The sequence below is a fragment of the Electrophorus electricus genome, chromosome 12 (genome assembly GCF_013358815.1).
Source record: "Electrophorus electricus isolate fEleEle1 chromosome 12, fEleEle1.pri, whole genome shotgun sequence".
Taxonomy (NCBI): Eukaryota; Metazoa; Chordata; class Actinopteri; order Gymnotiformes; family Gymnotidae; genus Electrophorus; species Electrophorus electricus.
Window position 1 is genome coordinate 1627213 of NC_049546.1, and position 21371 is coordinate 1648583.

General features: G+C 46.6%; 1 protein-coding gene across 4 annotated transcripts in view; it reads right to left on the reverse strand.

Annotated features, from left to right (window-relative positions):
* sept15 (septin 15) overlaps positions 1-18955 on the reverse strand; it is a 22105-nt gene extending 3150 nt beyond the window's left edge. The window contains exons 1-9 of one of the 4 annotated variants that reach the window (XM_026995495.2): positions 18694-18955; positions 16041-16137; positions 7833-7939; positions 4810-4910; positions 4337-4471; positions 3404-3521; positions 3151-3243; positions 1854-1950; positions 1374-1385 (exon numbers count right to left, since the gene is read on the reverse strand). In XM_026995495.2, coding sequence (XP_026851296.1) covers positions 1374-1385; positions 1854-1950; positions 3151-3243; positions 3404-3521; positions 4337-4471; positions 4810-4910; positions 7833-7939; positions 16041-16137; positions 18694-18732 — 799 coding nt within the window. In that variant the 5' untranslated portion in view covers positions 18733-18955. Of the gene's footprint in view, positions 1-1373; positions 1386-1853; positions 1951-3150; positions 3244-3403; positions 3522-4336; positions 4472-4809; positions 4911-7832; positions 7940-16040; positions 16141-18693 lie in introns of all 4 variants that reach the window. The other 3 variants (XM_026995494.2, XM_026995497.2, XM_026995496.2) reach the window with 3 other exon arrangements.
* Between the last annotated feature and the right edge of the window lie 2416 nt (positions 18956-21371).

The window sequence follows — 21371 nt, forward strand, 5'->3', positions numbered from 1 at the left end:
AACCAAAACCAAAAAAATTACTCTTTCAGTTTTCAAAAGAAATTCTGAGAAAGACCATGGACGCCACATTGTGACTTCTGCCAAGAATGTATTTAATATCGTTTACTTACCCTTCCACTGGCCTTATTCACCCCCTAGTAACTATGAACTTAACTACAGCTCTAACATGCTTCAAAACAAGAACCAGTCCAAGTGTACCAAAGACACCTTACCCACGAGGAGGAACGGGTGCTCAATGACCACCCTGCATGTCAATCTTACGTTACAACCACCTACCTTTGAGGAAGCTGGTGAAGGGGTGGGACTTTGGAGCTCATAGTCTCTCCTGCAGGAGACCTGTGACCCTGATTGGCTACTAAGACTAAGAATGGCATGTTGAAGGCGAGGTTACATGGTGTGGTGGTGATAAGCAGAGAAGAACCAGCCAGACTGATGGAGCTGGAAGGAGGCAAGTCGGGGGAGGGGTCACAGGGCCGCGGGGCGGTCATGGGATTTGTAGTTCTTCTAAAGGGAGGGGGGTCACATTTTGATGGCACAGCAGCACCAAACGCCTTTTAAACTAAAAGATATTGACCTTTTAGCTGTTTTCTGACTGGACCTTTAACCTTAAATCATCTCAAAAATCTCAAAAGAAAAATGCTAAAATAAATGGCTGGCCTATCTGTATCTGAGGACACAGATATTTCTGGATTTCCTATATAATTTGAAAAAGCATGATTTCAAACAAGGGTATGCACTGCATAAAAACATTTTACCTAGAGTTCCAAATTTAGATATCATATTATAAAATAATTAAAATGAGTAAAAAAGAACATAGTGGTATTTATCAGACAATCACTACCATTTTTTAAAGAAGCAATCAATATCACACCCATGAAGCTACATACATAATTTATAAATGATGCATAAAAGAAATTTAACATCACTTATGTAAACAAAGTGAAAGAAACTGGCTTGTGGCTCAATAAACATAATTATTCCAATGAGAAATAAACATTTTTAATCCTGTGTTATCAATTCAGTCCTCACACATACTGCAAGTGTCACCACATATTTTGACCCCACTTGTCAATGGAAAATGAGAGCTGGAACCAAATAAAGGGAAGCATGCATATCTGGGGGATGGGGGTGAGGGGAAGGTTTTGTTTGTGTACATGGGTAATAATTAAGGAACCTATAAACATGAGTTAGAGAGCGATGCTGCTCTATTCTACATGCCAGCGTTGCTTATAGGTTTCTCCGTGACTATTTGGTAGAACACAACCTTGACCACTCAGCATGAGGCAACAAAACTGGTGAGAGGAGAAGGGGAGGGGCTTAGGGGATAGGGGGTGGGGAAAGTAGTATAAAAAATGACAAATGGTATTGTTTACCAAAAATGCCCTCTGCCAGTCATGGAAAAGAACAGACAAAGAAAAAAGAGAAAAGAAAGAAATGAGACATGAACGACTGAGGAAGGAAAGAAAACGAAAAGACAAACCATCACCCACCATATAAAAAACGGTTCAAACTGAAGGGAAAAAAAGTCTCGGGACAATGGGAGAGGAACTTTGTAGAGAAAGAAAGCAAAACAAAGTGGGAGAATATCAACACAACATCAGGCAATTTGTGGTCTGAGATGCAAGAGGGGTGACGAGCCTTCTCTCTTCAAAGAAGGATGCAGTGACCGTTTACTAGGTAGGCTAGAACTACAATACCCAGGGTACACCTGTCCCCCCCTTTGAGACCATGCACTTTTATTGTACTTTTGTATATGGTGCTCCATCCATTAGCATCTGTGAACCCCCATGCTGTTAAATTGGTGCAGTCCTGAAAAACAACTTCCATATAGGGTATGCTGGTGTGGGACGTACCTTCAGCCACTCCCCAGGGGTACTGGCGCCCTCTGACCTTTCTCCCATTCACTTCGACTACCACATTACTGCCGACCACAGCCAGAGGCATCCGCTCCTACCACACACAGCAGAGTTAATTACAAGGGTCACATCGACCATACAAACACACACAAATGTGAAACACTGGCACACCACAGAATCACACACTCGTATGCCTTATGACACGTATATCCACACATGCACAAATGCACAGACAAAAAAACACACACTGAAGCCCACAATCATGTGACAAACACACACACACACGTACACACAGGCAGATGGAGGGACTTATTGACCACTAAAGTAAAAAAAAACAAAAAAACACAGATGTCAAGAGCACCTCAAAGCAGTATCATGTTCTCTGTCAGCAGGACTGATGCGTTTAAAAGCAGTTAGGCTGAGTCAGTCATTAAAGTCTGTATCTGGAAATGTACATTTTCAGCATTTTGCAGATGGTCTTATTTCAGGGCATTGTACATATAATTATCAGAACACACACACACAATGTGTTCTCTGGGAACCATCACCCTGGTGTTGATGGCTCTTTGCAATTTCTACTCTACTGGAAATCCTTCAAGTGTGTTGGATTATATATGCAAAATAATGTGGGTATATGTCATAGCTTTGGCAAACACACTAGTTTTAAAATAGGAATAATGAACATTTTATTTTAATTTTCTGTCTTTCATAGCAAAGTGTAAGAGCTTGAGAAAGAGGCGAATAACCTACTGTTGGCATGGATCTGTTACAGTGCAGCATTTGACTCTAGTGATTGTGATATTTGAAAAGACCAGTTTGCTCTTGACTGGTTCAGATCTTGTTTTACTGACCATTAGAGATTAGTTTGGGTAAATGGGGACGACAGGACAATCAGGTGTCCTACGATATTGTGTTTCAGGCACTTTATTGCCCCCCCCCCATATACAGCCCCTGGGAGGTGTAATATCATATCTTATATTCTGCTTGATGCCAGCCAGATTGAATAGTTTGACTGGACTGAGCATGACTTGGGACCAAAGAGAAGACTCTTTTAAACTCTCAGCTGAGACGTCCTGTTCACTCTCAGCTGAGACAGACGTCCTGTTCACTCTCAGCTGTATGGGGTGTTAATTTGCTTTATTCATAAATTGTAGTAATGTGTTATGGTATTTATTCATCATATGAACTTTAATGGCTAATCATTAGAATCGATATAAAACACATGGGTGTTCTAGAGCTAAAATGAAGGGCTCTATAAAAAGTGATGGGCTTTGTTCCAACATCTCTCCTCCACCTTTATCTTGCGGATGAGTTTGTTGTCCTCGTCCTCTTCTGTGTCTGGAAACTCGTAGATCTTAATCTTGTGCTCCTGAATCTCCTTCATGATCTGGAACAAGTAGAGAAGACACAAGCAAACTAAATCTAGAGCACTGAAACACACACGCACGCACGCACACACGCACGCACGCACGCACACACGCACACACACACACACACACACACACACGCGCGCGCACACGTACACACGCACGCACTCATCCACACACCTGTTTCTTGAAGTGCTGGCACTCCTCTGGTGTCATTGTGTCAGCCTTGGCGATGAGTGGAATGATGTTCACTTTATCATGCAGACGCTTCATGAATTCAATATCCAGAGGCTTCAAACTGAAAACATACAGCAGACAACACAAACTCTGTGAGCTCTTCAGGGGTGAAGATTTCAACAAATTGTTAAACACATAGTTTTTTAATAAGCGCCTATTCACATGTTTGGGCCTGGCATCACTCAGCTGTAACATCTGTCATGTGACCTCTAGTTTTGGGACAGCCGGGGGCAGTAGAGAGCTTCAGCACAGAGGCTCACAGAGATGTTAAGCACACTCTGTTTTCTTTAGACTCCTCCCCCCCCATAAAATCACATCATACTGGAAGAGTTAGAGGCCTGCTTCACACCGCTGGGTCTCACTCACTCACTGAGGGGATTGAGACAAAGATTCTGTTCTTCTCCATGGACTGTGTCTGTGTGTGTGTGTGTGTGTGTGTGTGTGTGTGTGTGTGTGTGTGTGTGTGTGTGTCTGTGTGTGTGGCGGGAACATAGAGGGCAACTGAGGGGCAGTTTATGCAGCTCTGGAATGTCAAGCATCAAGAAGAACGTCAGAGGTTACGGAGACATTGAAATGGCTGCAGGCCAGTGGGTTTGTGGGAAAACAGCCCAGCTGCTGGAGAGTGCACACGGTCACCATTTTCCACAGCAGGCTAGGGTAACATGCGTCTCCGTGCCAAGTCGTGATGGACTGAGGTTGAAAGCTACCGGATTTTCCAGATTTAAATAGTGTACCCTAGTTTAACTGAAACAACGAACCCAGGCTAAAACACACAACACACACGCACATATACTCATGCAGAACAAACATGCACGTGCAACCATGCACAACTGCATGCACGTGCACACACGCACACTTCATTTTGGCATTACCCACCCATGGCCAGAGGGGGCGATAAAGTACAGGCAGCAGTGCACACGGTTGTCTGGCATTTGTCTGCGGTTCACCCGGGATTCGGCATTCAGGAAGTCCTCACACTTGCTGTCAATATAGTTGATGACTGGCTGCCAACTGGAGTGTGGAAGAGAGGGGGGGGGAGAGAGAGAGAGAGAGAGAGAGAGAGACAGAGAGAGAGAGAGGGAGGAAGAGAGAGAGAGAGAGAGAGGGAGGAAGAGAGAGAGAGAGAGAGAGAGAGAAATATGAAGGAACAAGTGGCAGAAAAACAGGTGAAAATAGGACATACAAAGCCCCAGTAACTTTGTAGAATTTTTATTAAAGCCCAAGTTTAAAATACACTGTGAAAAATATGCCAAAGCACTTATATGTGTCCCCAAAATGTCCGCAATGGCCTTAAAATTCATTTTTAAGTCACAGATAATGTCTGTAAATGGGGGCCTGTTGAGACTCACCAATTGCTGTTGTCCACGGCATCACCGAACCCCGGTGTGTCCACGATGGTGAGCGTGAGCTGGACTCCCCCTTCCTTAACCAGCACTTTGGACTGTTCCACCTAAGGGGCACAATCAAATCATTTTATCTTACGTTTTATTTTATCTAATAAAACCTACATCATTTGGCAATATAATACGGACCTTCATAACTAAACAGTTATGAACGAGGAAGTGACATCAAGCAAGGATATGGGGGTGATGTGTAGCCGTGGTCTTACAGCACTGAGGGGCTTCTACATGTCTGCTCCAGCTTGGTCAGAAAACTAATGAGCAGTCTGAGCTGTGTCACTACTGTACTGGAGAGGTGTGGGATGTGTACAGGCAGAGGGGAAGGAGTGTGTGAGATGTGTGAGGGGTGTGAAGGGAATGTGAGGAGTGTGCAGAGTGTGAGGGCAGAGTGAGGAGTGTAAGGAGTGTGAGGGGGGAGAGCTCACACTAGGTGCAAATGCAGCTTTGCAGCTAGTAAACAGGACTCTGAAAGAGACACAGCAACACTGTCTGTTGGACAAGTTCTACTGCAGAAACGCTTTGAGAGAGAGAGAGAGAGAGTGTGTCTGTGTGTGTCTGTGTGTTAGTGTGAGTGTGTGTGTGTGTGTGGCATGAGGTGAGGTGGTTATCTCTGGTTGCACATCATGGTAGTCCCTCAGCTGTATTATTTCCTGCCGTTATTTCAGCTGGGTGATCCCCTCTCTCTCCCGCCTCTCTCCCTCTCCCTCTCTCTCTCCCTCCCTCTCCCGCCTCTCTCTCTCTCTCTCTCTCTCGCTGTCTCCCTCTCTCTATCTCCCTCTCTCCCTCTCCCTCTCTCTCTCTCAGGCCCAGTTATTTTTGGCTGAACCTCAGTCCATGCTCGATTTCAGCCACTAACGCTCCCTCCATCTCATGCTATGTCGTCGTCACTCGTTCATACACACACCTAGAGATACAGACTATACGCTTGCTGCCAACAGAGATAAAACTGCCCAAAATGTTAGAGAGACAGATACAGCAACAGAGGTGAGTGAGGCAGGCAAGTGAGGAGCGTGAGACACAAAGACTGTGAAAGTAAACGCATTAAGTCGGTGGGAGGTTAAGGTGCCACAATCTCTTAGTCTGGCTGCTTGCTTGTGAGCCCCGTAGAGCAGTCCAGCTGTCTCACTGTGTCTTAGTCTCTTGCCAATGGTGGAAAACACTACAAAAATGTCCACCCAGTGGCCACAATCTGGGTGTTTTGACAAACTCCAGAGATTGTTTAGGAGTACAAATAACTTGCACTCGCTCGCTAAAATGACTGCGGGTGTGAGGACGTACACATAAATGCACACACACCCCCTCAGCCACACCCACAGTCTCACACAGAAAGAAACTCACAGACACAAAGGAAATGCCACAGAGCTTATTAATACAACTGACCTAAGGTCAGATTTGTCTCTGTCAGATTCCTAAGAACACGTTTCCTTGGACAAAAGGATCTGATCATAGATCAGAACTATCGGTATGAACAGAAGCCAGATGAAATGGTGGATGTGTGGAAGTTGTCTCCACAGCTGACAAAGACATGAAGATCCTGGGTCTGTCATGGAAAGGGAGCGGTGAGACGGACTCCACCCGCGGAAGCAGAAATGTTCACTGGGGCTTTTGCTTGGCCCTGGAAAATTACAAAAAAAACCTTCTAAAAAACAAACATCTCCATCAAAAGCTGTTCAAAGGTGGAGCCTCAGCGAGGTGGAGATGATCTCCATCACACCAGCATCTGTTCTTGAGACCTTGAGACCCGCCCTTGGCTCTGACGCCCGCCCGACGTAGCAGACGTGAGGCGAGTGGCAGGGGGAGATGGAGGAGCACCCCAACTGGGTGTTCCAAACCCTACCCCCACCACCCCATCTGCCCACCCCAAACCGCATTGGGAAAGCTGGGAGCGTGGTTGTCGGTTAGTGTTGGGTTGTGTGGGAACATTCTTGACCTCCAACCGAACCCTGCTGCTCTCTGTTGGAATTCAGTCACCACTGTCCAACAAACACACACACACACACACACACACACACACGACCCCCTCCCCCTAAACACTCAAATGACAAAACCCTCAACTCAAACCGTGTCTTGACTCTCAGCCATCCGCTTTCCATTTATCATCTCCTTATATGGGCAAAACTCAGCTCTCTCTCTCTCTCACTGTCTTGCTCTGTTCCTGGCTCTGGGAGCGTTTGCTCTGGGCTGAGCTCTTCAGGCAGCAGCAGGAGCTCTCTATTCGCTTGCTCAGGCCTGGATAGAGGCTCCGGGTGCCAGCTGTGGCAACTCCTCTGAGCCTGATCTGAGTTCTGAGAAATGGTGTCCCCTTTTCGAGAGTAGAGATGTGCAGCACCCAAAGGAAATGCTACAAGGTCCAAAAATGAGAGACATTTCGAGGCGTTGCGGAGCACATGATTGCCAGTTACGACTCTTCAGACACCACACCTTCAGCAGGACTTTCCAGATAGTGACATCGTCATCTCTCAAATCCCATGCAAGGGATGAGAGATCACATGGGAAATTTAAATCGGTCCTTTCCTTATGGCCATTAAAAAGCACACAGGGGCATTGAACCCTTGTTCTACAAGCTGTTACCAAAGGAAATCCAACCAATCAGACTCGTTCTGTAAGAGAGCGACACTTCCACTCCTCCCAGTAGCTGTGAGGAGGGCTGAAATGGAGTGGCTGTGGTTTTGCAGCGCGTTGGGTTTTGTCGGCAGAGGAGAGGGTTTTCTGCACCGCGGTGGACTGACGTGGTGAGAAGGTACACGTAGCCAGCAGAAGACGAACCGCCGGCTCTGCAAGTGATTTCGGGACTCAGGAAGGAACGTAAACCAAATGAGGACAGGTTTATGGTTTACTAAAAACCTCTGCCAGGGAATGGGCCACAGGAGGGAGAGTGGAGGAGAGAGAAAGAGGAAGAGAGAGAGAAGGGGAGAATCGAGAGAGGGAGAGATGACGAGGTCAGAAGTCTGCGGTGAAAGGTCAGGTGATACCTGCACCGTCTTCTTGATCCTCTGGGAGGGGCCAGGGTACTCTTTGGAGTAGAGGTCAGTCAGGAAGAGGGAGTTGATGAGCGTGGATTTACCCAATCCAGACTCACCTAGGACACAGAACAGCAGCCCATTGGTCAGTTACATAATCAGGGCCAGGCAAAGCAAAATGACAGGGAGTAAGCACTTAAAACTGAACTTGTAAAACCTCACACAACCAGACAGTCCTAAGCATCACAAATACACACACAAGCACACACGGATGCATGCACACACACAAAAACATACAGACACACACACACACACACACACACACACACACACACACACACACACACACGCGCACAAACACATCCTTTCAGTCATGGCAGCTTTCTCCACACTCAGCAGGTTCTGGCTAACAAGCACCCCGACTCCACCCGACTCCACCCAAAAGATGGATGAGTGGCTGACTGTGTTTTGAAATGAGCTGAAGAGGAAATGAGGAATTTTGATAAAGGCTATTCTCTCTCTCTCTCTCTCTCTCTCTCTCTCTCTGTCTCTCTCTCTCTGTCTCTCTCTCTCTCTCACACACACACACACACACACACGCAATGTTTCAAAGGCCTTTTCTGTTCCTGAAGGTAGTAACAGGCAACATGAGAGAGATACAGATAGTGAGAGGGGCAGGGAGACAGAGATAGACAGATAGAAGATGGAAATAGATAGTGAGACAGAGAGTGAGAGAGAGAGAGAGAGAGAGAGAGAGAGAGAGAGAGAGACACTAGGCCACTGTGAAAGCTGGAATGTGTTACTATGTGTTACTCCATTGGTCCTCAGACCAGGGTTAAGATACACCCCTCGTCCCTCCCCCACCCTCCTAGAGGCCGATCAGCAACTCCAAACTCTGTCTCCACCTCCCAGACCTTACCCCTCTACAGTCTACACACACACACACACACTCCACCTCCCAGACCTTACCCCTCTACAGTCTACACACACACACACACTCCACCTCCCAGACCTTACCCCTCTACAGTCTACACACACACACACACTCCACCTCCCAGACCTTACCCCTCTACAGTCTACACACACACACTCCACCTCCCAGACCTTACCCCTCTACAGTCTACACACACACACACACACACACACACACACTCCACCTCCCAGACCTTACCCCTCTACAGTCTACACACACACACACACACACACACACACACACTCCACCTCCAGACCTTACCCCTCTACAGTCTACACACACACACACACACACACACACACACACACACACTCCACCTCCCAGACCTTACCCCTCTACAGTCTACACACACACACACTCCACCTCCCAGACCTTACCCCTCTACAGTCTACACACACGCACACACACACACACACACACACACACTCCACCTCCCAGACCTTACCCCTCTACAGTCTACACACACACACACACACTCCACCTCCCAGACCTTACCCCTCTACAGTCTACACACACACACACACACACTCCACCTCCCAGACCTTACCCCTCTACAGTCTACACACACACACACACACACACACTCCACCTCCCAGACCTTACCCCTCTACAGTCTACACACACGCACACGCGCACACACACACACACACACACACACACACACACACACACACACACACACACACACACACACACACACACTCCACCTCCCAGACCTTACCCTCTACAGTCCACACACACACACACACACACACACACACACACACACACACACACACTCCACCTCCCAGACCTTACCCTCTACAGTCCACACACACACACACACACACACACACACACACACACACACACACACACTCCACCTCCCAGACCTTACCCCTCTACAGTCCACACACACACACACACACACACACTCCACCTCCATCTACCAGATCCTACCCCTCTACAGCCTGGTACACCCATTCAGCCAAAGGGCATGTGTGTGTAGGTAAGACTGTGAATGTGTGTGTGGTTCTGTTTGTGTCTATAAGGAGGTGTAAGTTTACTCAGCAGACAGTGGGAAGGTTTGGTGACTTTGTGTTATGTGCTGACTAAACAGCACCCAGTCATGCCTGCTACGTCCTGCTTTGTTTTTTGTGTTTTTTTTGTGTGAGTGTGTGTGTGTGTGTGTGTGTGTGTGTATGTGCATGCATGTGTGTGTGTGTGTGTGTAGGGGTGTGTGTGTGGGTGTGTAGGAAGGTCTTGAATGCAAACAGACACTGAAGATGAGGAAGAAGTTAAGAAAAGTTGCACACAATCTCACACACACACACACACACACCCCTAGACACCCAGACATGCACACCCCTACACACACCCACACACCCCTGCACACACCCACACACCCCTACACACCCCCACACACCCCTACACACCCACACAAACCCCTACACACCCACACAAACCCCTACACACCCACACAAACCCCTACACACCCACACACAAACCCCCACACACACCCCTACACACCCACACACACCCCTACACACCCACACACCCACACACCCCTACACACCCACAGACCCACCCCCACACACCCACACACCCACCCCCACACACCCACACACACCCCTACACACCCACACAAACCCCTACACACCCACACAAACCCCTACACACCCACACACACCCCCACACACCTCCACATGTCTGCTGCTTGCTGCCCTCCCTTTCCATTCTCTTTTCTAGTGAGTGAGAAATACTTCTACATGTCTACTGCTATGACTGACTGAGACTCGGCGCATCCCTGCCTCAGACTGCCTGAGACTCGGCGCATCCCTGCCTCAGACTGACTGAGACTCGGCGCATCCCTGCCTCAGACTGACTGAGACTCGGCGCATCCCTGCCTCAGACTGACTGAGACTCGGCGCATCCCTGCCTCAGACTGACTGAGACTCGGCGCATCCCTGCCTCAGACTGACTGAGACTCGGCGCATCCCTGCCTCAGACTGACTGAGACTCGGCACATCCCTGCCTCAGACTGACTGAGACTCGGCGCATCCCTGCCTCAGACTGACTGAGACTCGGCGCATCCCTGCCTCAGACTGACTGAGACTCGGCGCATCCCTGCCTCAGACTGACTGAGACTCGGCGCATCCCTGCCTCAGACTGACTGAGACTCCGCGCATCCCTGCCTCAGACTGACTGAGACTCGGCGCATCCCTGCCTCAGACTGACTGAGACTCGGCACATCCCTCTCCCTGGGCCCCCACCATTCCTCCCCCCAGGCCGGGCCTGATGCATTAGCCTTATCTTCTTCTATAATTCACATTCACTCCACACACACAGTGAAACCCCTGAGAACGGCTCACAGAGGCTCGCAGCGCACGGCCTGGAAGCACAAGCACCTTTCTGCTATTGCTTCTCTCTTTTTCTCTCTTTCTTCCTCTCTATTTGTGTCTGTCATTCTCCTCTTGCCTCAGACAGTGGGGAAGGAATTACTGCCAAGTCACTGTTGTTCAACTACATAGCCAGACATCGAAAAGGTAGCTGCAGTCAGGGAAATGCAGGCTAAGCACAAGGACACAGAGAAACCAACACACACACCCTCCCGATGGGTAACGAGCCATGGTCCAGGCAGAGACTGGACTGAAGGATGCTAGAGAGTGTGAAATAGTGTAAGATAGACAGGCAGAGAGATGGATCCACACTCAGAGACAAATAGACACGTTTCACAAGACATTCCACAAATTCCTCCTTTTTACCTTTCTTCCCGTCATCATCTAAAGGCCACAGTTTGCCCCCGGGGAGGGGCAGCAGCCAGAGGCAGGCCAGAACACCCCACCCCATTCTACTGTCCCACCCCAGCCCCACAGCTACTGATCCCGCCCGTCATCCAGCCTTCCCCATAACTGCCCTGCATGACATCAGCCCGAGTGCTTAAACCCTGACCGTGTGAGACAGCTAGAGACATAGGGAGAGAATAAAAGAGGAGAGAGAGGGAGAGAGAGAGAGGCTCTTGTTATAACAGACCCATTGTTTAGTGATGTGGCAGCAGTATTCACATGTCAAATGCTATCCTCTGATATACTGGAGACACACAGGTAGATCAGTGTACACTGATATGCACACACAGCATTTAAATCAAAAGACCATCCGCAGCAGCAAACAAAACTGATCTCCCTTATTTTAAAGAAACCAGGGGTAGCAAACGATAAAGAGAGCCAAAGGCATGATGGGAAAGTGAGTCATTTAATGGTACTTCATGTAAGCGATGATTCAGTGAGGCAGTTTGCTGTCGTGCGCCCCTCAGTGCTGGGAACCACAGGGTTCCACACTCAAGATGAACACAACAGCCTCTGCTTGGACACCACAGATGCCAGTGGGGTTTGTGGCCTGTTTGCTATATGATCCGTCAACCTGGAGATGCGTGAGATTCTCCTGTCTTATGCCACTGGCACTGCTAACCCATCTAAACGGCATACTGTACAAAACGCTCATCATGTCATAGAGTATCGTCTCATATCATATCCAACGTGAGGTGTGGTGTTTCACGAGGTGGTGTATGTACATCATAATTCAATAGCATGTATTCTAACCTTTGAACAACAGAAACCTAAACTGACTTCACGCTGAGGGCAACAAACATTCAATATGGCATTAAAGGCTCAGTACACCTAAACAATAAGAATGCTTGACCCGTTTATTGACTTTCTCTCTCTCTCTCACACACACACACAGACCGAGCTGTGTGTACAGTGCACTGTAACATCATAACAGGACAGATAACAGGAAATGACAGGACAGGGGAGGGGAGGGTAGGTACACATAGTCTGCTTCCAAGCCATGAGCTAAGCTAACAGGAGTGATTTAATGAAGCTTCGATTTGGTCAGTGGTAGAGGTGGGTGATATGAGCTAAAATTCATATCACGATATTTTACACTATCCAGATGGTAATACATTACGATATGTGAAATAAGTATAAAATACATTGGACTTCATGTTTTGTTAGGCATTTGCTATTATTGATATTTATATGCATTTAAAAATAAATGACAAATCTTAACTCATAAAGCCAAAACATGAATGAATCAATGCCAGTAAAAAATCTGCCTTTTCTTTATTGCAGAAATGGAAGTTTACACCTGAGGCAGAACTGTGCAAGCACAAAATGTAAATTAATATATTTAAATTAATCAATTGTTTTAAAGAAATTCAATTACTGGGGACAATTAAAGTAATCGCTGCAGTGAGTTATTGATCCTCTTGTCTCTCCATTTCGTGCTCTTCCTGTCATATGGAGTAGTGGGAGTGAACGATGTCTTGCTGGACTGCTGCACTGGTGCTTTGGGCGGAGCACTGCTGCTAGCGGGGCTAACCGTCGCACGCATGCTTACCTCCTTGTACACCCAGACAAGCGTGGGCTTCACGTGGTGAAACATCACTGGTGTTTCCACTATCAGGCAACAGCGTGTTAATCTAATCTACACAGCTGGCTATGGTTGGAAAATCTGAATCCAAACCAAATCCCAATGACGAGGGATGTTCTATATTTCTGTGGAACCGATTCTGTGTTGAGGTCTGAGAACGGTGAGGTCTGAGGTTGCGCTCTGAGGTTGAGGTTATTGAGGTCTGAGGTTGAGGTTGTTGAGGTCTGAGGATGGTGAGGTCTGAGGTTAAGGTCTGAGGTTGAGGTTGTTGAGGTCTGAGGTCTGAAGATGGTGAGGTCTGAGGTTAAGGTTGTTGAGGTCTGAGGTTGCGGTCTGAGTTCTGGTTTAGCTTCAGTCTCAGACACATTGGTTTTCTTCCTCGATCATTCTTTACTTGGTTATGCAGCATGTCTCCAAAATAAAGTTTAGCAGCTGACTTAGAAAATGTAGCTAAACTAACTACACACACACGCGCACACACACGCGCACACACGCGCGCACACACGCGCGCACACACGCGCGCACACACGCGCGCACACACGCGCGCACACACGCGCGCACACGCACACACGCTTTAATGTGGTTGATTATTGAGTCATTGCCTCCAACGTTGCTGTGTGTGTGCGCGTGTGCACTTCTCTTCTGGACAACATTACCTAAAGGTTGTGCGTGTCAGACAGATCACCCCAGGCAGCACATGCTGTGTGTAACAGACTCAAACTATTCAAAAACTAGCATGCACACACACTCACAAAGAGATAAGCAGATAAACACAGATAACACAAACTTGCATAGATGAACACACCCACAGGTAAACAAAAGTGACACTCATGTTAGTTGCCAACAGCTCTGCTGTCTACAACAACTGTGAGTGAATATATACTTATGTACACGTACACACACACACACACACACACACAAACACACAAACACACATTGACCTGGCCATTCTTAATCTTTCAGCAGATTTCAATGGGAAAAATGTTTACTATGTAAGGTATCCTTAATGTTGATGAAAATATTCCAGACAGGAGAATAGGACTTGTAGAATATTACTGTCAGCAGTCCAAAGCTGTGTGTGTCTGCATGTGCATGTATGTGTCTGCATGAATATTCAGTTGTGTTTAAAGCCTTCAGTGAAAACACTTGGGCCATAGGGTCAAACACACCTTGCTATCAGATCACCTGTAACAGGTGAGTCAAGAGACACACACATGCATACACACACGCACAGACACGCACCCATGCGCACGCACACACAGACAACTATAGGTGTGATCACCTCCAGGCAGCTGGCATGCGCCAAACTATTCAACAACGAGCACGCACACACGCACACACAGTCTATTTTCCCCAGGTCTCATTGGTTTGCTGGAGTCAGGATGAGAGCCTGTTGCAGTAAACATCTCTCCGCTGCATGTCTGAGTGTGCGACACTGAGCTCTCGCTCCACATTTCTCTCAAACAGAATTTCCAGCTGGCTGGAGAGACAGATTAAAAAAAACAGTGAACGGAAATGCTTGGGAGAGAAAAAAGAGAAAGAAAAAGAGGACAGGAAACCGATTCTTTTCCCTCTCAGCAGTTTCGGAGGGAAAAATGCAGCACAGAGCCAAAGTTTAATGCCGTCCATCTCTGTGAGGGACAGGAGAATGGCGACATTCCTAACACTCTCCATCTGACTTCAGAACTGCGCCTATGAGACGCTCTCATTCCTCTGCCTCTCCGGCAGGCTTTGCAGCTGTTCCGGGATCTGTTGTGAGCAGCGTAGATAAAAACTATTCCCCTCCAGCTGTCTCCCATTACATCCTCTACCCCCGCACTGGCAGAGTGTCTACGTCTCACTCTCAGCACTGTCTGTTAGTGTGAGGGCGTGTGCGTTTGTTTGTGTCAGAGTGTGTGTGTGTCTGAGAAAGAAAAAACAAAAACTAGAGTGATGGAAGAAAGACAGACAGATAGAGAGCGAGCAGAAGACAGCGAGAAAGCAGAGAGAGTGAGACAGACCATTTAACATCTACGTGGGTGGAGGTCTGAAGTAACAAATATAATCTATATGATAAACATGAACACAAAAGAGCAGCGAACAGAATGAGAGAGAGAGAGTGAGAGAGAGAGAGGGAGGGGGAGGGAAAGAAACTGTTTAACAACGTGCTAAAGAGATCCAAAACTCACCCTCTCTCGTTACTATGGTGAACACAGATCCATATTCCTTGGGTGAGTTAGTCACAGCTGACAGAATGCATTAGAAATGGAGCACTGTAGCATGCTTCACACCCACATTGTGTGTGTGTGTGTGTGTGTGTGTGTGTGTGTGAGAGAGAGAGTGAGTGAGTGTATACGTGTCTTCTGTATGTATGAAACAAATGTTTATCCAGCCCCACTGAGCAGACAGTATGGATTCTCCCTGTTCTTTCTGCTCCCACCACAAAACACATCCTGTAGGTCCAGAAAAACACATGCATGTCCAGGCCCTGCCTACAAATCCTAACACAGAAGTCTGAAAGACAAACACAAATAAACCCGAACAAACACCCCATGCTCGAACAAAGCTTAATGTCGAAGGCTTCCAACAGCACTCACTGCCTCCAGATTCTCTCTAACATACGCGCGTACACACACAAACACAAACAATTAAGTAAAGAATGTGTCACTCAAGTATGACCACCTGTGTCCTCTACATGTACAAACACACACACAGACACGCACACACACACACACACACACACACACACACACACGTGCGGTTACAGGTAAAGTCTCGCACATGTACATACATACACACACACACACACACACACACAGACACAGACACAGACACACGACAAAAGGTGTGTGACTTACCAACAACCATGAGCGTGAACTCGAAACCCCTTTTGACGGACTTGCGGTACACCTGGTTGGGCAGATTGGCAAAGCCCACATATCCCTCCAGATTCCTCTGCTGGAAGACACCAATCAGCTCATCAAACACCAGTCAGTTCATCAATCAACGATCAACTTTTAAAATGAGGCTCATAAGGTTTTATTTTGAATTTATATTAATGACATTGTTTTCACAGTGACAGAGTGTAATGTACATCTGAAGGCTGATGACACTCTTCAAGAATGTAAATTAGTCTTGAATGCAGACAAAATAATGTTTGTTATCTTCCAGATTTGCTCATACTGAATTGAAAAAACAAACAAACAAACAAACAAACAAACATGTTAAGTGTTTTACTTTACAAGGATCCAAAATCAGAACAACCCAAAACAACACTGACCCCCAACACCCCACAACAGCACTGACCCCCAACACCCCTAAGCAGCACTGACCTCTAACACCACAGAACAGCATCACACACAGATAACATTTCCCAGCTCACATAGACGAGTGATGGTAAGTTAACACTGGATATCGTTATTATGAGGTTATGACACTGAATCCCTAGTCATGTAATATAAACAAAAATGAAAAAGTATTACATTTGTGGTAAACATACTGCAACATCAAAAATGTTTTGCTACATAAATGACTCAAGCAACCAATTTCCTCATACACACATTAATATGTGCGATGTAATTCAGATGGATGATGTATGACCCAGTTTAACTGGAGTCTGGAGGGGAGGAAGAAGTACCAGAGAGGACTTAGTGAAGATGGGCGGGGTAGAGAGAGAGAGAGAAAGTAGTTACTAGTGGGGGGGGAAAATGGCAGCTAAAGATTGCATTTACATTTCATATCACATCCGTGATATACTCCATATCGTCATGGAGACAGTGGAGTTCGCTAGTGTCTTGCCTAGCTGCACAGCGGGCCTCTCACACTCTCACTCTCTCTCTCTCTCACTCACTCCCTCTCTCCTTTCTCCTTCTCCTCTAATATCATCCTCAAGAGCCAGCTTGAAATGCACGCTATGAGAGGCAAACACAATTAACCCATAAACACACACACACACACATACTCAGCCTGTTCAGAGACCGAACAGAAGAATAACTCATTCAGAAAGAAACAGTGCAAGAAAGACAAAACAGAGAGAGAGAGAGAGAGAGAGAGAGAGAGAGAGAGAGAGAGAGAGAGAGAGAGAGAGAGAGAGAGGTGGGGGGTGGGGTGGGAGGGGCAATAAAACAGCTAGTTGACCTTAGGGCCAGTTGACCTTTGCATCTCTGACTGGAGACATGAGAGTAGGTCACTCCAGTGCACATAGTCCATCAGTGGTTATCAGACATGGGAAGCAATAGTGTGTCTAAACAAATGGGCCAACACATGAAACGGACAGTAAAAGACCACAGCCTCACCTACACACACGAAACAGGCTGGGGTACTCTGCACCGGGCCTTTGCCGGAGAATATAACAATCGCGCGTGCAAACATGAATAGACTAAAAGGCTGAAGAAAGAGGAAATCATAAATGTTTAGATGCAGAACATTACGATGCCACGTTATAAAACCGCAGCGCATGCCCGCGTCTATTCATAGCGCTGTCCCCGTTCCGCGCGCTACCCCGGGCATTTTCCACACTCCTCAGCGCGCTCGCGCGTCACTTCCAGCAGCTGCGGCCAGCGCGAGACACCACAGCGCGGAGCACCAGCAAGAACGACGAAGCACTCTCGAGGCTGTACACCTGCACGCACGCCATCAAAGCACACCCAGTGAAGTCGCGTGTCTCTGCACCCGCCCGTCTGGGACAGAAGCAGCATCCCGGATGACATCATCCGCATCCCAGTAGCTCAAACAGCCGCAAGTCTTGGATGATGCGAGCTGTTTGCTGGCTTGACACGTTTACCTCGTGGAGTTTAACCTGTTAGTCTTGGTTTTTGAACTGTCGAGGTGCAAATATATGCCACAGTGGCAGGCCCGGCTGCGATAACAAAACGACGGTTCCTGTTTTAAGCAGAGCACTGACTCGCCAGTTCTTTTTGCTGTTAGTTTTGTCTGCTGTCTCTCTCTTTATCGCTTACTGATATGCACCCCCACTCCTCTGCACGGTTCGTACTGTTACACTGCGTTGATGTGTCATTCTCGTTAGTTGTAGTTGAAAGATAACCGGTAACACATTTCGTTGCGGATCGGACACAAGTGTCTTGTGTAATTACTGCACACGCATGCCGAGCGCACAACCAGCAGGTAATCCGGTTTGGGAGAAATATGGGATTGTACAGCAGCGGTGGAAGCGAATTTCGCCGAAGGGGGAGGAAGAGGAGGAGGGGTGGAGGAGGATCTCACCGGATCCGCATGCTGCTGTCCCATTGTGGGCCTGGCCGCAGTCAATCGGCCGCTCAAGCGAAACGTTATTTAACCGGAGGCGGTCAGCGTATTTTGTGTTTGTATCCAAATGAAAAGAATGACTGAAAAGTTCCCATAACTTGTTTCTTTGTGCCACACGCGTCGATATACTTGCACCATAGCCGCCAAATTAACGAATGAATGAGTTTTACGTGTTTTTTAAAAAATATTTGTTTCAAAACTCCGCTGGTATACATGCAAATGATATGTAGTTGGGTTTATACTCACCGCAACGCTGGAAACGGCGGAGTCCGCTCTCTCAATCATGGTACCGTGACACCACCCACCCTTAACCCAAATATACCATTAAATACAAAGATGGGGCAGATCGGCAGATGCAAACGCGCTGACGTCCCACCGGCCGAAAGCGATGCCTCGTTCAGTCGACGCTGTGTGGCATGAAACGGTGCAAACGAAGCTTGCTGCCTCGGGATAGGCCTAAGATGTGGGCTTTGAAGGGGAGGCTCCTGGGCTGCGAACTGCCGTTCGAGTAGCGGCCGCAGCAATTGGGATAGGCGCTTGTCCCTTCCCACTTAGCCGAGCGCTCATTGGAAAGGGACTAGAGCTACGTCACGCAAGCCCCGCCCACCCACTCTTTCGATTGGCTGACATCATAGCTCAAAGCATTGTGGTACTTGGAGTTTAACAAATCGGAGGCCGGTATTGTGTATGAGAGAAATATAACTGGTACTATTTCTTCAATAGTTACATTGTTTAGCACGCTCGAAAACCACCGTAAAATACGTAATTTGAATTTAAAACATTAGCACCAGAAGTATTTTTAAATATATAAAACTTAATACTAAACATTCACGCCATTCTTTGCCGCACAGTACATGGTCGCCCTCTAGTGTGCGCTTTTAGTGAGTGCACTACTCGTTAGCAATAGGAAATGTTTAATACAATTGCCCTATTATGTTATTTGAACTTTCAGACATTAATTCAACTAGAACACAACATGATGGAACATCCACACAAATCTTTGTGCAGCCACCTGAAAACAAGTGTGCTGTACCTAGATACAGGAGTAGTTTCAGTCAGAAGTGTCCGAAGTGCCACAGTATGAGGCCTTGACAGGAAACCCCTACGAATTATAGTATATATTTAGGTACTCTCCACGAGAGGGCACCAGAGCATAGTTTAGCAATAATCTTTGTTTTAAAGTTTGTTATTCGGACGGTAACATTTTTTGTTGTTTGGACTCAAGAAGTAAAAAACAACCATAAATAAATGGTATTGGCATCTATACTGATCTTCAGTAGGTGGGATGTTCAAATGTAAATCAGGTAGTGTGACTGATAGACCAAGTCGTCATTCCAGTTTTTGGCTGTCAAAATATTCCAAAGCTGCATTTGGGGTGATTGTCCTGCTGCAAAATGAATCATTATGCAATGACTTTATAAGCATTCGGCTGGTTATGAGCAGTTATGGTGCTGTAGTACACAGAATTCAGCAATCACACGATCAGTTACACTGGAAGCTGTTAACACCTTTGCAGCCGTGCTTAGCAAGGTTTGAGAAGCTGTTTATTTTCCTCCTCGCATTCCTCCCTCCATCCCTGTAGAACACATTAACCCCTCTGGAACACATTAATCCCTGTAGAACACATTAACCCCTCTGGAACACATTAATCCCTGTAGAACACATTAACCCCTCTGGAACATATGAATCCCTGTAAAACACATTAATTCCTGTAAAACACATTAACCCCTCTGGAACATATGAATCCCTGTAAAACACATGAACACCTCTGGAACACATGAATCCCTGTAAAACACATTAATTCCTCTGGAACGTATGAATCCCTGTAGAACACTTTTACCCCTCATAGATGTATATTAACACATTGTAAGTGTTTCACTCTTTAGTGCTTCACACTTCAAAACATGTTTATAGAAAATCAGCAACCTGGAAGGAGAAAGAACGTGTCGAATCAAGACTGGCCACCCTCCTAGCGTCCATGTTTCCATGGTTTCCTGTCTCGTGCCTTTCTTTTGCTTTACTTTCTTGTTGTGGTTCCCTTCCTTAGTTTAGTTTTTTTGGCCCCTTATGATTTGCCCCTGTGTCTTGTTTAGTGTTCATTAGATCATGTATTAGTTAAGTCTTATGGCTGATCACTGTAAGTCTAGACAACGGATTGCGAATGTAAGTGTAGTTTGTGAATGGAAGCCTGTTTTTCCTAGCCTCTTTGTTATAGCCTGCTTCCCGTTTGTCTTCGTGTGCTTTTGTTTAGTTTATCGTGCATTCCCAGACTCTCCGTGTTGGCTCTATGACCCTGGACTGTTGCAACGACACTGACTCTGGATTTGCCACTAATAAATCTCGCTCTTCTGTGCACATGCATCCGCGTTTGGAGTGATGCTGGGGCGGCAGTTTGTAGGGGGATGAATGACAGTTCTGAAAGAAAACTATTTGCTTAAGGTGCATCTAAAACCGTGTGTGTCTGTTTTTGAAAATGAACTCATATATAGGCTAGCGCATTTCCCAAATTATATTTGTCTTTGTAAGAATCTTAAGAATAACCCATTAGACTAATATGCCTTCATTACTATTAAAAACATACATTGTCAGGTCTGTGCAAACCTTTGACTGGTGTTGTATGTATATGTATGTTCACAAATATATAGACTATTCGTGAATTTTCAGTACATACACACCATAAAGAAAAATACAATTACAAGTGGACAGCTTTTTTCATGAACAGTATTGCAACAGCATACATGCTGTATATACTGTAATACATAGCAGATAACAAAATAGGCTTGTAACTATGAAATAAAAAATTTGATCTCATTGACTGTAACGGTGAGCGGTAAGGAGGCGGACGCGTGTGCGGAGAAGAGCGAGATTTATTAAGGGCAACTCCAGAGTCGTAGTCGTTAGGGTAGTGTAGGGTCATAGAGCCA